Here is a 13,339-nt window from a genome sequence, read left to right on the forward strand (position 1 = left end):
GGTCCCGCGGCCCCCATCAGTCTCTCTGCAACCGAGCAAGCTACCTCAAATGCTTCCACAGGTATGTACGCGGCATTCTTGCCCCTAGTTTAATACTGACGCCACACAGCACGACCCCCGGCTCAGGATAGTCTACATGCACGACCGGGCGAAGACATGGACATAGGCTGAGTTTTTTTCGGTTCCAACTCGTATGTTGGGTCACCTACATTTAATATCGACTCAGAAAACGCGACTGGAGCAAGTGGGCGACACATTTCTAGCCTCGTTATTGTCATATGCTGATCAGTCCTCTAGCATACAACACTCCCGAGGACAGGTTCCGGCCACATCGACCACCATCTGCAGTGGCCTATCCCCTTCAAATAACTCACCCCATGATGCATGAGCGTGTCATGTATTTCGGTCCTGGCACTGTAGTGGGTAGCCCGACCGTGAACATCCGATCTCCGGGTGCTTCTGGCACCAGTAAGTACGCTTGTTAATGTGATATAAACTCTGTATTGATTTGGATTACTAGCATTTCGTTGATACGGTAGTTCCTAGTCGCACACGAGTCTACTAAACGCTTGGAGAGTATTATAGCTTGAAGCAGCTGGAAATGTGTTTAGTGACCGCATGTTGATAGTTCTGTATCAAAAATTGGGTCAGCCTTAAGGCTTAAGCGCTTAAGCTTCCATCCGTGGGAAACTGGTTTCAGACCATCTTCTTTAATTGTCTGCCTTTCGATTCCCTTGCATCAGGATGCCCGAAAGTCTGAGTAGTTTAAACCAGGGAAGAAAAACCGACATTGAATGCGAGAGACATTCAAAATCGAAAAGCAAGGAGAGACGTGTGGGAAGGACGAAGGAAACATTGGAAGTGGCAAGGAAATGGGAGAGAGCCGGCGGAGTCGGGAACGGGCGCTCAGCGGCGCCTAAGTTAGGAGCTATTGATATCTTTCCACTGCCTTACATGCCGATATGATCGCGATGTTTGTTGTAAGTCCAAGTTGGGTGTTATTGTTCTTAGGCCAACATTTTCTTGACAGTCTTGCAGAAGTATAAGTATCTGGTTAGAAATAGATGTCCCCATCAACACACTCTCAATAATTCACCAGATCGCCAGTCTCATACCGTTGCTTCATGTTTTTCTTCTGGAATTGCTTCAAGTTTCTTTTTGTCACTCCGCCATCTTCAGAACAGGGCAGACCAGAAACTCCGGGTAAGCGCTACTCATTGTCGCTGTCATTGAGGACACGACGTTCTTACCCCAGTTCAACACTGACATCACACAGCACGACCCCTGGCTCAGGATAGTCCACATGAACCACTGTGCGAAGACACAGACTGCATTTATTTCGATTCCAACTCGTATGTTGGGTCACCTACAATTAATTTCGACTCAGACAATGCAACCGGAGCAAGTGGGCGACACATTTCTGGCCTCATTACTGTCGTATGTTAATCAGTCCTCTAGGATACAACACTCCCGAGGATAGGTTTTGGCCACAGCAACCACCATCTCCAGTGGCCTATTCTCAAATAACTCGCCCCAGGAAGTGGGAGCGTGTCACCTACTTCGGTCCCGGTACTGTATTGGATAGCCCGACCGTGAACATCCGATCTGAGCGCGCTTCCGGTGCCAGTGAGTACACTTGTTGATGTGATATAAACTTTGTATTGATTGGGTTACTAGTGTTCGGTGTTAAGGTCGTTCCTAGTCGCACATCACGCTGCTGAACGCTTGGAGAGTATTATAGCTTGAAGGAGCTTGAAATGTGTGAGTGACCGCATGTTGACAGCTCTGCGTCAGAGATTTATTTAAGGGCCTGACGGTTTTCTTGTTTAGTGCGAATGCGGGGTCCTTCAAATTCATTGGCAGCTGAATAAGGCGAGAAAATATAATTTATCAATTCAAATTTCATTTCTATTGCTTGACCTTACCGTTGAACATGGCGTTTTAAGTTGAAGATTGACTCCGCATAGATGTGTTCCCATGGAAAAGTTTGAATCATTTGGAAGATTGCTTAGCTGTTTCAGATCCTTCCATCAGAAACGTAGATGGTGGATGAGGACAACCTAACTGCTTTGTTAAATTTGACTTCTGCCAAGTAAGCTGGAAAACATGGTTCATAATGATCGGCAAACATGCTCTAACAGAGGTTGCCGCCCTGATTGCCAATCTTCGTCATGAAGAAACAGGAGACAAGCCGTCCAGTTTCTACTTCACATGAGTATGATATGTCTCGTAGACTATGGGCACCTCAAAGACGGAGGGCAAATTTACTCAAGTAGCTATAAGTCATGGTAGCCGCTTGCTTGAAGATAGAGATCGTTCAATTGACAGGTATCGAGAACAATGATGGACTTACTACATGTCGTATAAAATCCGCTGGGCAGAGCCGTTGATGTATAACCACAGTAGCGTCAAGACTGCAGCACATTTCAGAATATCCTTAACAGCCTTTCTTCGCCTTGCCCATACCCATTTCTCAGCGCCGACAGCCGTATAATGATCCCAATTTGGTCTACGAAGTAACCACAAGAAAACTGTCCCAGGCCAAGGAAACGAATGGAACACTTTGCCTGTACCGTTCGTACGCCTCCAAGAGAAGCAGTGTACATGCACCGAGCGAGAGAGCCGTTCTTGTAGCTTGGCGTTGTATGTATCTGTGGGTGTGGCTTTGACGGTGAAAGATGAGGCAGAACCAGTAAGGACCGGCTCTATGAGTTGAAGGATGTATGCAACCTCGAGACAAACTTGAGTAGAAAGATACAAAAATCAAGGTGTACTTACTTGCGCTTCTGCGGTCCACGTCGATGCTGTTGATCCTCCAGTATTTGGTCCTGTGATTATTACCTCAGGCTACAGTTGATGGCGACACGCTGGCATCTGAACTCACCAATTATCAAGTAAAAGTTTGGTGAGTCTGGAATTGCAGTCCCGAGGTATGCAGTAGGGCCACCATGCGCCTCATAATAGCCTTGGACAGTGGCTCCATTCAAGCCTCGAACGTGCATCTGATACGACTCCTGTTTCTGCATTTGGCACCGAATAGAATGTTCCATCATGTATTGCAACTTACGCAGCTGAATCCGGTCGCGTATACAATGACATCAAATAGTAACATTTCACCTAAATTATATGAGGAAAGTGATGACGCCATTGACAGCTCACACACCAGTCTTTGTGATGATGCCATTCTCCACTATCTCGGCGATTCCGTCGAAGTTCAGTGTCACGTTAGAACGACAGATACTTTTCAGGAAACCACTGTTCGCGACTGCATGTAATGAAATGAGAAAGAGAATAATGAGTCAGTTTCACTACTGCCGACGAACCAGTCCGCTTGCAACCTGGGGCTGCGAAACATGTGAGCATGAATAAATCTCCTTGATCAGACACGTACGATGATCAGGTATCATATGAGAATGGTATCTATCCGGTGTGTTATTGAGGATGTATTTCTTCATCGCCTAAGTAGAAACGTTAGACCGAATACCCAGTCTCGGGGCCCCTGCTCACGTCATGTTTTTTCTGGAGAGCCCTATGACCCATGGGTAAGTGAGGGGGAACAATATACTGTAACAAATGTCAGCAAGCTAACATTCTGTAGTGCAGGAGGCCTGACCTGGAGCATAATCCAAGTTCGGTGCAGTTGCATTACCAGGGGGATGTTAGCAAATATCCATTTCACAGTGTTCGAGTATGGAATGCGTGGCTTAGATGTTTGTTTTGTTGCCGAATCATCGACCATGATACAAAGAAACTCACTCGAGTGGTAAACCAGGTCGGGGTGCGGATGAAGTTGACTACTTCGACGGACGAGTCTTCAGATATAGATGGCACGAACTGTACTCTTGTTGTATGTCACTACCAATTCCCTGCGCAGAAGTCGTCGTGACTCACCCGGAGGAGGCATTTCCAATCACTGCAACGCGCTTGTTTTGCAGATTTATTGAGTCTGGCCACTGTGCGGAATGAAACGATGCCCCCTGAAACTTGCGAACTCCAGGGATCTCATATGGAATCTTTGGGACTTGCAAGATACCAATGGCAGATATCACGACGTTGGCTACGCTCGACATTCTCTTGCCTGAAGATACATCTTCCACGATGATGTTGTACTGTTGTTTGGCATCATCCCACTCGGCAGACAATACTTTTGTGTTGAATGCGATGTGTGGATATAGATTGTATTTCTTCGAGAGGTTGATCCAGTAGGCTTGAATTTCCGGTTGAAGGCCATGTGATGCGTTCCAGTATGGGTAAGGGTCTGATAATAAGCTGTACCAATGAATTTCGATATCTGATGAGCATCCCTAAAACAAGCTTCGAGGTGAGCGATACGGTGTCGCAGTTTCGATCATTGATAATACGTACAGGATATGTGTTGGCCTGTGCAAACAAAAAATGTCAGGAAAACGCTTTGGTGCATGACAACCACGTACCCTCCACACTCCGCCAACTTCAGACTCTTTCTCATATATCTATTGAACTACTCAGCGAACATACCACTCATTGCATGGATGGACCCACTGTGAAATTGTGGAATTTAAGTTTGGTTTTGAGAGCAATAGCTTGGGTTAACCCGGCAATACTGCGCGTAGTCCAATGTTCAGTTGGTACAGAATCAAATCAAAAGTGATACTTACCCGGCGCCAATGATGGCGACTCTCCGCTGGATCTCACTCATGTCAAAAATGACTTTTCTCAAGACTCTGAATCTTCCTTTAATACTCTCTCACCTGAGGCAATAACAAACGAAGTCAAATGCCCTATCAAGCCTAATTATCGCGTGAACCTCAGGAAGTTCCTTATCCTATCTATAAGTAACTGCCAGATATCTCATACCTCGGACTCCGGTGGCATCATGAGCAGGTTTGGCGCAGCAGGCTTCGATTGAGGCCAGGAAGTTATGAATTTGGCCGGTGTCTCGACCGCAGGCTTGGCGACGCCCAGTGGTTGCCCAGTGGGGTTCAAATCCCGCCCGATGTGTGAAAGCAGGGATTTGGCCAACGTCTGAGATTCTGGGGCGTACTTGAAAGTCTGACGTCTAAGTCCAAGTAGTAGCCCGGGGCCGCCGGCTGTAGTACACTGGAATAGTACATTCGACAGAGTCCCCTATATTGCTCCAATACTACTATAGTAGACTATCATTATGCGTACCTATTGCCAGATAGTTTGTGAGCTTGCTTCACACTCCTTGTTTCTTTCGTTCATAGTCGAACCATCGAGGTACTTGGTTACCTAAGTTTATGTGAGCGTAGATGGCCAAATGAAAATGGCAGGCTCAGCTTTGTCACTGACCCAATTTTCAGAATTGCAAACATGACTAGTTTTGGGAGCAAGTACAGTCCTGCTCCGCATGTGTTGTTGTCAGAGTTAAGCAGGTATTGCGGCGATACATGGATCCTGCACGTCGCGCATTTCTTATCTGTGACGACATCCTGGGACCTGAACATCCAACACGCTGTAGCAGCCCCCGAGCGATGCCCATAGCAGCAGTGCATGGGATCGTGATTGGTTTGGGAATAGACATCATCTCCGCGTGCGACGTCCGACATGCAGCATCAGATGCGAAGTTCTACCGGCCCAAGCTCTGGTTGTTCGAGTGCGCTATGTTTCATTCTATGAGACTTCCCCTAATGAGAATTTGAAATTTACAATTAACCATCGTATTGCCAAAAATTCTTGCTGTCAATCTGATACATGCTTAAGCGCTTAAGACCAATAACACCATGGAATGATTCATTCAGTGGGGTCGTTGGTCTGTCGCGACTCGCCATAGTTAGTGAGCAAAAAAAAACAGTAAAGAGCAGAGCGGTGACGTGCACGTGGTGGGACACAATTTTAAATCGCAGTATTATTCAAACTCCGCCCGAAGACTAAGTCTGGCCCTAGACTTCTCTATGTTGATTAGGCCCAGAGTGGCCATTTTCCGGACGTGCAATACTGGTACTTGGGCATGCTGCCAACCCGCCTGCCGCTGCCCGCCAATAGGGTTAATATCTCATAGTCACGCACCGGCCAAAGTCTACATTCGCGCTCACATTTTTCGCGCCCGCTTCCTTAAATTCCATCCCTTGCCTCACTTTCCTTCCTGTTGCTCCGCTAGGCCTGCCTAGTAATTACTGCTGGTTAACAATCGCTGTTTAACCGCATTGACTTTCACACTTCCCATGGAAGTGCCGATCGGTCTTGAGACAGGCCTTGTATCTGCAAAATAGTTCAGGAAGCTATGATTTTCCACCCCCCATTCACACAGCAATATATGTTAGTGACAACCTTTCCTTCCTAACGAAAAGATAATCAGCAACCTCCTTGGTGTCTGCCCTTCCGGTGCCGCAATGAACGAGTAAGCTCGGAGTAGCTTCGACCCTGTTGGTGTATTTCCCATGTCAAACTTAATGAAGTCAATCACAAAAGGGCTCGACGTAAAGTCTACGTCTCACCGGTCATCATCAAGAGTGAAGTCATCATCACTGGCATGCTTGTCGATTTTGCCGAACATTGAACGTTTCGTCTACTGCTGCGAGTACAGACTTGTTGTATACAGCCGGCCCGTTGTACGTGAGCCTAACATTTCGAACTTACAGTCAAGACTTCGACCCCTGTAGCATCCAATGCGTCTTCAAGGCCATTACGCGATAATGATAAAATAGTTTTGTCGTTCTGTGAAGAGATTCCCAGAAGTCGCAGAACAGCAACACTTCAATCCGTACTTGTCCCGACTAAAACCGTTTCAGAAGGATTGTAATTACCGAAGAATCCAGTGGTGCTTACACCTGTTGTCTTTGAGAATATCCTGACAATGCCACGGTATCAACCTGCACGTAAGTAACATCTTCGTTTGGCTACACTAGTAGCAATGTTACGTGAATATAATTGGGGAGGGAATGACTCATGATGCCCAACCTACCATTTCAAGGGATCTTCCAAGTCGGTGCACCTAGTATTTTCCCCCTACTAGGCAGATATGTGCCATCTTCCCGTGCTATCTTCGCACTCGCAAAGCGTTTTGGGTTTGGATTCGAAGGGAAGCTATGCTTTGATCCATGAGGTATTGTGAAATTTAAAGTTCGTGGGGATGCTCGCCGTGCGATAGCTTAACATCACGATTTAGTCTAAAGAAAATCTGTGGGATGTTGGCAACGTGCGTCGTGATGAGCCTGTAGATATCATAAACCATGATTTAAAGGAGTCTGTGAATCGGGTGTGATGAGGCTCCGTAAGGTTGGACGTAATGAAAACGAGAAGTTTACGAGCAAGTTACAGCATGTTACGCCCTTGCAATGTTCCCTTGGTATAATTTGTTTTCTGCCTAACTTTGCCGCAGCTGGTCTTGTGTTGCTCCAGTCGCTCACATCCTCGTCCATAAAATTATATCTGTTATATCTTCTTCAAATATTGGTCAGGACTGCTATATCCGTGTAAATTAATCTAATTTCGAGTCGTTGTCGCCTTATTCATGGTCATTGCCATCTCCACAGCATAGCGCTCAAGAATAGTTCGCTCAACCTCAACTTGCGTCTCCTTTCACTCACCATCCTGGCATTTCCTGCACTTCCAACTACAACTACTGACGAGCACCCCTGGTGGCTGCTCTAGATGTCGAACGAACAGCAAATACAGACCATCCGAATCACCGGTGAGTAATGCATGATTATTTGTACCGCCACAACTGCTCATCCGAGTCTGTGCACGCCCAGTCCTTGCCGCCAATTCCCTTGTGAAGCGAGAGGTTTTCAGTCTCCCAGACCCATTCGTTGTCGTCTCTGTCGACACCGATCAGACATACACCACCAGCCCAGTGAAAAGGAGTTTGAGCCCGACTTGGAATCAGCACTTTGATATGTGAGTTTCTTTGGGTTTTCTCGCTGCTATCAGTATTAATCGTGTTTTGTAGCACCGTTCGACCATCTTCCACCATCATAATCCAGATATTCGACCAAAAGAGATTCAGAAAGCGAGATCAAGGTTTCCTTGGGCTTGTAAAGCTTACCGGCCAAGAGGCGATAGAGCACACGGCCAACAGTTATAGTACTCATAATCCTTAACTTCGATACTTCAAGCTAACACGACCTGCTTCAGGGCTTATAACTCACGACCTTTGCCCGTCATCTACTGGAACATCTGTTTACGGGAAGTTGATGTTTTCGTTCTCGCTTCCGCCGAACACTCCGTCGGATGCTGCGCAAAGCAATCTATTACCTAGTGTGTCAGTAAACCGGCCTTTGCGTTCCCGTCAGAGCACACCCATGCTTCGCCCCGAGTCCTCAACAAGGGTACCCGCTCTTCCCCGTGTCCCATCTCTCGGTCCCCTTCATAACCGCCAAGGTTCAACTTCCAACTCGGAGTCCCGAACCTCGTCAGATAGTGCAACAACACTAACCAGACCTCCTATGGGTATTGAACGTGAGCCTTCTAGCACGGGACAATCTACCACTAGTACCAGTGTAGACGATGAAGACGAAGCACCCCTCCCTCGAGGATGGGAGCGTCGTCTTGACGAACAAAGCGGCCGAGTCTATTACGTTGACCACAATAGAAGGTTGACCACATGGGTACGGCCCACAGCCATACCTTCTATATCATCTTCTGCTCGTGCTCCGTCAATCTCCGTGACGCAGCCGCACGTTCAGAATCCCACCCGCAGCAGCGGTGGTTATGTAGATGTCCCCCTACCGGCAGGATGGGAAGAGCGTCGGACGCCAGAAGGACGCCCCTACTTTGTTGACCATCATACACGTCTGACGACATGGATAGACCCTCGTACGGTACAAGTCGCACCTTCTGCTATCTCTGCGTCCGCGAGCGCGAATGCGAATATTGGTCCTCTTCCGTCAGGTTGGGAGATGCGCCTCACTTCCACTGGCAGAGTGTACTTTGTTGATCACAATACCCGCACCACGACCTGGGATGATCCAAGATTACCCTCGAATCTGGATTCTAACGCCCCTCAGTACAAGCGTGATTACAGAAGGAAGGTGATCTACTTCCGCAGTCAACCCGCGATGAACCTGAAGGAGGGCAAATGCGAGTTGAAACTGCGGAGAAGCCGAGTCTTGGATGACAGCTTCGCCGCTGTCATGAGAATGAGCGGAAATGAGTTGAAGAGGAGGCTCGTGATCAAGTTCGAAGGAGAAGATGGCTTGGATTATGGAGGCGTCTCGAGGTATGAATTACACTTTCACTGGTTGAGGCGACCTTGTTCTAATACTGCGATAGGGAGTGGTTCTTCCTGGTGTCTCATGAGATCTTCGACCCATCCTATGGCTTGTTCCAATATTCCGCACACGACAATTACACCCTTCAGATGAACTGGATGTCGGGCATAAATCCTGAGCATCTCACATACTTCAAATTTATTGGGCGATGTCTTGGGCTTGCCATATTCCATAGGCGATTTCTTGATGCCTACTTCGTACCCAGCTTCTACAAGATCATCCTTGGGAAAAAGTCAACATTGGCTGATCTCGAAGGCGTCGATGCTGACCTTCACCGTAGTCTAGTCTGGATGTTGTATGTTTCTGTTCTTATCGCTGCTAGGTCGAGTCGCTCAACAATTGATTTAGAGAAAATGATATCACCGATGTCTTGGACGAAACGTTCACTTCTACGGAAGACCGCTTTGGCGAGATTGTGGAAGTCGAGCTGAAGCCTGGAGGAGCTGATATACCCGTCACCGAAGGTAACAAGAAGGAGTATGTTGAAGCGGTTGTGGAATACCGTACTAAGACAAGAGTCCGGGAACAATCCCAAGCCTTCATGCTCGGCTTCCAGGAGATCATACCTAGAGATCTGATTGACCTCTTTGACGAGCGAGAACTCGAGCTTCTCATAGGGGGGATGTCCGAGATTGACACGTACGTATCTCATCATGCTCATGTTTTATCACGCTAATAATGCGTTACAGCGATGACTGGATCCAATACACTGATTACCGCGGATACGAAAAGACGGACAAAGTCATCGAGTGGTTCTGGCAATGCATCCGTAGCTGGCCCCCAGAACGCAAGTCGCGCTTACTCCAGTTTGCGACGGGTACTTCCAGGGTGCCTGTCAATGGCTTCAAAGATTTACAGGGTTCGGATGGGCCGCGGAGATTCACTATCGATAAGTCTGGCGATCCATCACAACTCCCGAGGAGCCATACGTGTTTCAATAGGATCGAGTTGCCTCCTTACGAAGATTACGAGAGCCTCGAAAAAAAATTGACGTATGCCATCGAGTGCGTTCGTTTTGTGTCCGATCCTGGAGACGTACGCTGATTTTTTTTGGCTGTTTACAGGGAAACAGAAGGATTCGGTGTAGAATGAGTTGTATTTCTTCCTTCGATTTCTTTCTTCCTTTGCTTATTTGGATACCAAAATGTTGTAATTCTTTACGCTGCACCAATACTGAACTATTCTTAATTTCTGCGTCCTCGCATCGGTACCAGAACTGGCAGTAGTACCGATGCAAACGACCATCGGGTGTCTGCCTAATAGAGCCAGCGATGACTGGTTTCGCCCGATCCGCTCGCGCATGGTCTTCAACGTTGCTTGGATTGACATTGTTGGTTTCATAGATGAGCCGTGTAGGAGTTGATGTGGCGTGTACGAGAGAATTCGAAGCACATACACCTGGACCAGTGATCTGGTCTCTCCCAAAGCAAGGGTACATTATGTCCATCGACACGGATTCAAGTATGGTGTTTTCTCTGAAATTCATACCAAATTCGTCCATGCGAACATCGTGGTTACATATCGCACCGCAGATGTTTCAAGCAACTGAAACTGCAAACTCAAGATTCATTCATTGGGATACCAAATCGGTATTCAGTCGCTGAGCGTTTAACGCTCACCACGATGCATAGTCTTGTTCTCAGTTCTGTTCGCTGTGGCTTTGATTATGTATAAAAGTTACAGCCCAACAATCTGGATCAGGCCATTTTCAGGGCTTTGCCAGCTGTGAAAAGCCATGACCGGGCGCGAATGTATGGGAATCGGGACACATCAATAAAGAAAGTAGGTATGGGAAGAGAGCTTCACTTTGGCTGAACATCTCTTCCTATCCGTACTTCCTCTACTAGGGTTGCTCTCTTTGCGTAATCGATTGACAGGCTTGCATCACTGGGATCGATAACAAATGGTCCGATATGAAAGGAATATCTTTGAAATTGCTCGAACACGCCATGTGGGCCCAGGGCGTTCAATATTGGAAACCTGGAACTGTCGGTATTCCGTAACGTATCGTCTGCATTGCCAAGGGCTCGAGTGATGAGCGAATGATCTTTGACAGTGTGCGCATAATTACATATACAAAGCTATGACGAATGGAGAAAATCTGTGTGGTCTCCGAGTCAAAAGAGCGTCGATGATGGCTAGGATTCGTGAGGGACAATATGGCACCTGTTGATGAGCATTACTTCATGTCGAGCACACGGCCAAAGATATCGTACCCTAGCATGCCACGCCCACCCCAGCCCTTGCGCGGAGTGAGTTTCAATGACATAATTTCCTCAGACCTTGATATGATGACCTGAATCTCGCGCTAAAGAATGTTAGCAGATTGGCGGTGCGGGAAAATTAACCTGAACCAACATTTTCATTAACGGATACTAGATCAGCTAGCGGTTGCAAAGAATTTGCTGTAAATGATGATCGTGCGAGAGATCCAAACTTCAATATCAGATCTTCTCGTCGAAGTCCCTGTAAGTAAAACCCTGTCGATATCGTCCTTGAAGCAAGCTTCATACCGACGTACTGCTTCTGCTGCGGGGCTACCTGGAGCTACACCATCCACTCTTGCAAAAGCAAGTAGCGATTCCGCGCTATCCGTCAAACTCGTGTGTTGCGCAACCTCCTCAGATGCGGCGGGTAATGATCCAACTGTAGATGGATCATATACCGCCTGGAGAGCTGTCTCAATCTCATTCATGACAGCTTTGTAATCGTTTCGCAGCTCGTTGATGCGTTTGCGGGCATGCCGTATCGCGTATACGTCGACATCTGCCCGAGGAAAACCTTCCCGATCAACCAGGGGTGTGGTCATATCAACATTATTGACTTTAAGGATAGAAAACTGCGCGTCGAGTTCGGCCTCGATGTTCTCTTTTTGAGACATGAGAGCACGAGCGTGCTCTCTTGGGTTGGTTGGGGACGGCAGCATGAATCCCATTCTCGTATTTCTGCCGGAAAGATGAGTTGGAGAAAAGGAGAGTGTGATTCAGATGCGTTTACGTAATCCGCGAGGAGCCAATGAAAATTCTTTATCGTTTATGGTAACAGGCTCTCGTCCAAACCCCATGTGCATTGGGTGACTCTTAAAAGTATATGTTCCGTTATCCAATCACCTGGCTATACAAGTTCTAGACAGGATCGAAGACACCAATAGCTTCAATTGTCATCATAGCACCAAAGGTAGGCCCGCCCGACTATCATATATATACGTTGCTGAGATCATGACAGGAGCAGTAACAGCCCAGGTGTTTGGGTCCTATGATACATGACTCCGTAGTCCAGTCCGTCTCCACATCTGAGCTGTCCTTGTAAATCCATGTGGATGTTCTGGTCTGAGTTATACCGTGGTTCTATTAATCAAGACAGTGATGTTTAAGATCCGGGCGGTGCGTCGCGACATGATTGGTGCACTAATCACTAATAGAAGAAGCACATTGCTTCCCGCTTCGGCCATTGCAGAGTCCAGACTGGGCCTCTTCGATGGGAGCGGAGTGCCGATATCAGAACATCAAAGCGCAGTTTGCGTTTCTACTCAATTTCTACCACGGGCATTCATCTTGCTCGGCAATGAATGATAATACTACACTCCGCTACTATTTGCGTCCGTATATGTTGTTGGCGTCTGATGTATTTCTAGATGTTAACCATTCAGCTATTACCGCTGTGTTCTGCGATGTCTCTGGCACTGGGCGGCCCTTCGCTCATTCCCGCTATAATCATGAACCTTCCCGTTGTAGGTTTCACATGGTTTATTCCCTGTGACAAATACTCATTCAATGCCCATATACCCTGCGGGACGCAATTCAGGGTCGGCACATGCTATGACGAAGTTGACAACTCACATCAAGAATCAAGTGACGGCTCGGAGGAGTGGGAATCAGGCACTGTGGTTGCGCAGTGCAGTGTGCAAATACCAAAGGGCGAAAGTGCCGCGTGGGTCTGTCTGAAACCGATGCACGGTTCATTGAGGCCTAGCACCATTCAACAGAGTAAAACAAGTTACTTCCCGGTGACTCCATCTCCGTCGGACTCCATCACTAAATCGTGCAACTCCAACAGCCACTGATCCGTTGAATCGCCCCTCTCAGCTCCTACTTTGTTTTTGATCTTCGCAAACTGATCGGTACAAC

General features: G+C 47.4%; 4 protein-coding genes across 4 annotated transcripts; 2 read left to right on the plus strand and 2 right to left on the minus strand.

The window, feature by feature from the left end:
- Positions 1-1,124: 1,124 nt before the first annotated feature.
- On the plus strand, positions 1,125-1,721 carry F5147DRAFT_655076 (uncharacterized protein; the record flags this gene model as incomplete). The annotated part of the gene is made up of 5 exons (XM_041433931.1): positions 1,125-1,203; positions 1,277-1,352; positions 1,388-1,437; positions 1,459-1,626; positions 1,678-1,721. 5 exons carry the CDS (start codon positions 1,125-1,127, stop codon positions 1,719-1,721), a joined length of 417 nt encoding a protein of 138 aa, XP_041290101.1.
- A 562-nt stretch (positions 1,722-2,283) lies between these two features.
- Positions 2,284-4,678, minus strand: F5147DRAFT_776389 (uncharacterized protein; the record flags this gene model as incomplete). Its single annotated transcript, XM_041441849.1, has 16 exons — positions 2,284-2,299; positions 2,354-2,730; positions 2,779-2,828; positions 2,885-3,014; positions 3,068-3,117; positions 3,164-3,265; positions 3,324-3,344; positions 3,392-3,458; positions 3,508-3,564; positions 3,614-3,703; positions 3,757-3,841; positions 3,892-4,304; positions 4,366-4,380; positions 4,434-4,472; positions 4,522-4,582; positions 4,638-4,678. 16 exons carry the CDS (start codon positions 4,676-4,678, stop codon positions 2,284-2,286), a joined length of 1,614 nt encoding a protein of 537 aa, XP_041290102.1.
- Positions 4,679-7,460: 2,782 nt separating this feature from the next.
- On the plus strand, positions 7,461-10,404 carry F5147DRAFT_639357 (uncharacterized protein). The gene is made up of 8 exons (XM_041433002.1): positions 7,461-7,633; positions 7,695-7,839; positions 7,892-8,025; positions 8,077-9,160; positions 9,214-9,507; positions 9,561-9,851; positions 9,902-10,216; positions 10,277-10,404. Exons 1-8 carry the CDS (start codon positions 7,594-7,596, stop codon positions 10,302-10,304), a joined length of 2,331 nt encoding a protein of 776 aa, XP_041290103.1. The 5' UTR covers positions 7,461-7,593; the 3' UTR covers positions 10,305-10,404.
- A 685-nt stretch (positions 10,405-11,089) lies between these two features.
- Positions 11,090-12,195, minus strand: F5147DRAFT_639363 (uncharacterized protein). Its single transcript, XM_041433003.1, has 4 exons — positions 11,734-12,195; positions 11,571-11,678; positions 11,429-11,520; positions 11,090-11,378 (listed from the first exon to the last, which is right to left on the minus strand). Exons 1-4 carry the CDS (start codon positions 12,145-12,147, stop codon positions 11,351-11,353), a joined length of 642 nt encoding a protein of 213 aa, XP_041290104.1. The 5' UTR covers positions 12,148-12,195; the 3' UTR covers positions 11,090-11,350.
- Between the last annotated feature and the right edge of the window lie 1,144 nt (positions 12,196-13,339).

Source organism: Suillus discolor, assembly GCF_016758755.1.
Source record: "Suillus discolor strain FC423 chromosome Unknown F5147scaffold_48, whole genome shotgun sequence".
Classification (NCBI taxonomy): Eukaryota; Fungi; Basidiomycota; class Agaricomycetes; order Boletales; family Suillaceae; genus Suillus; species Suillus discolor.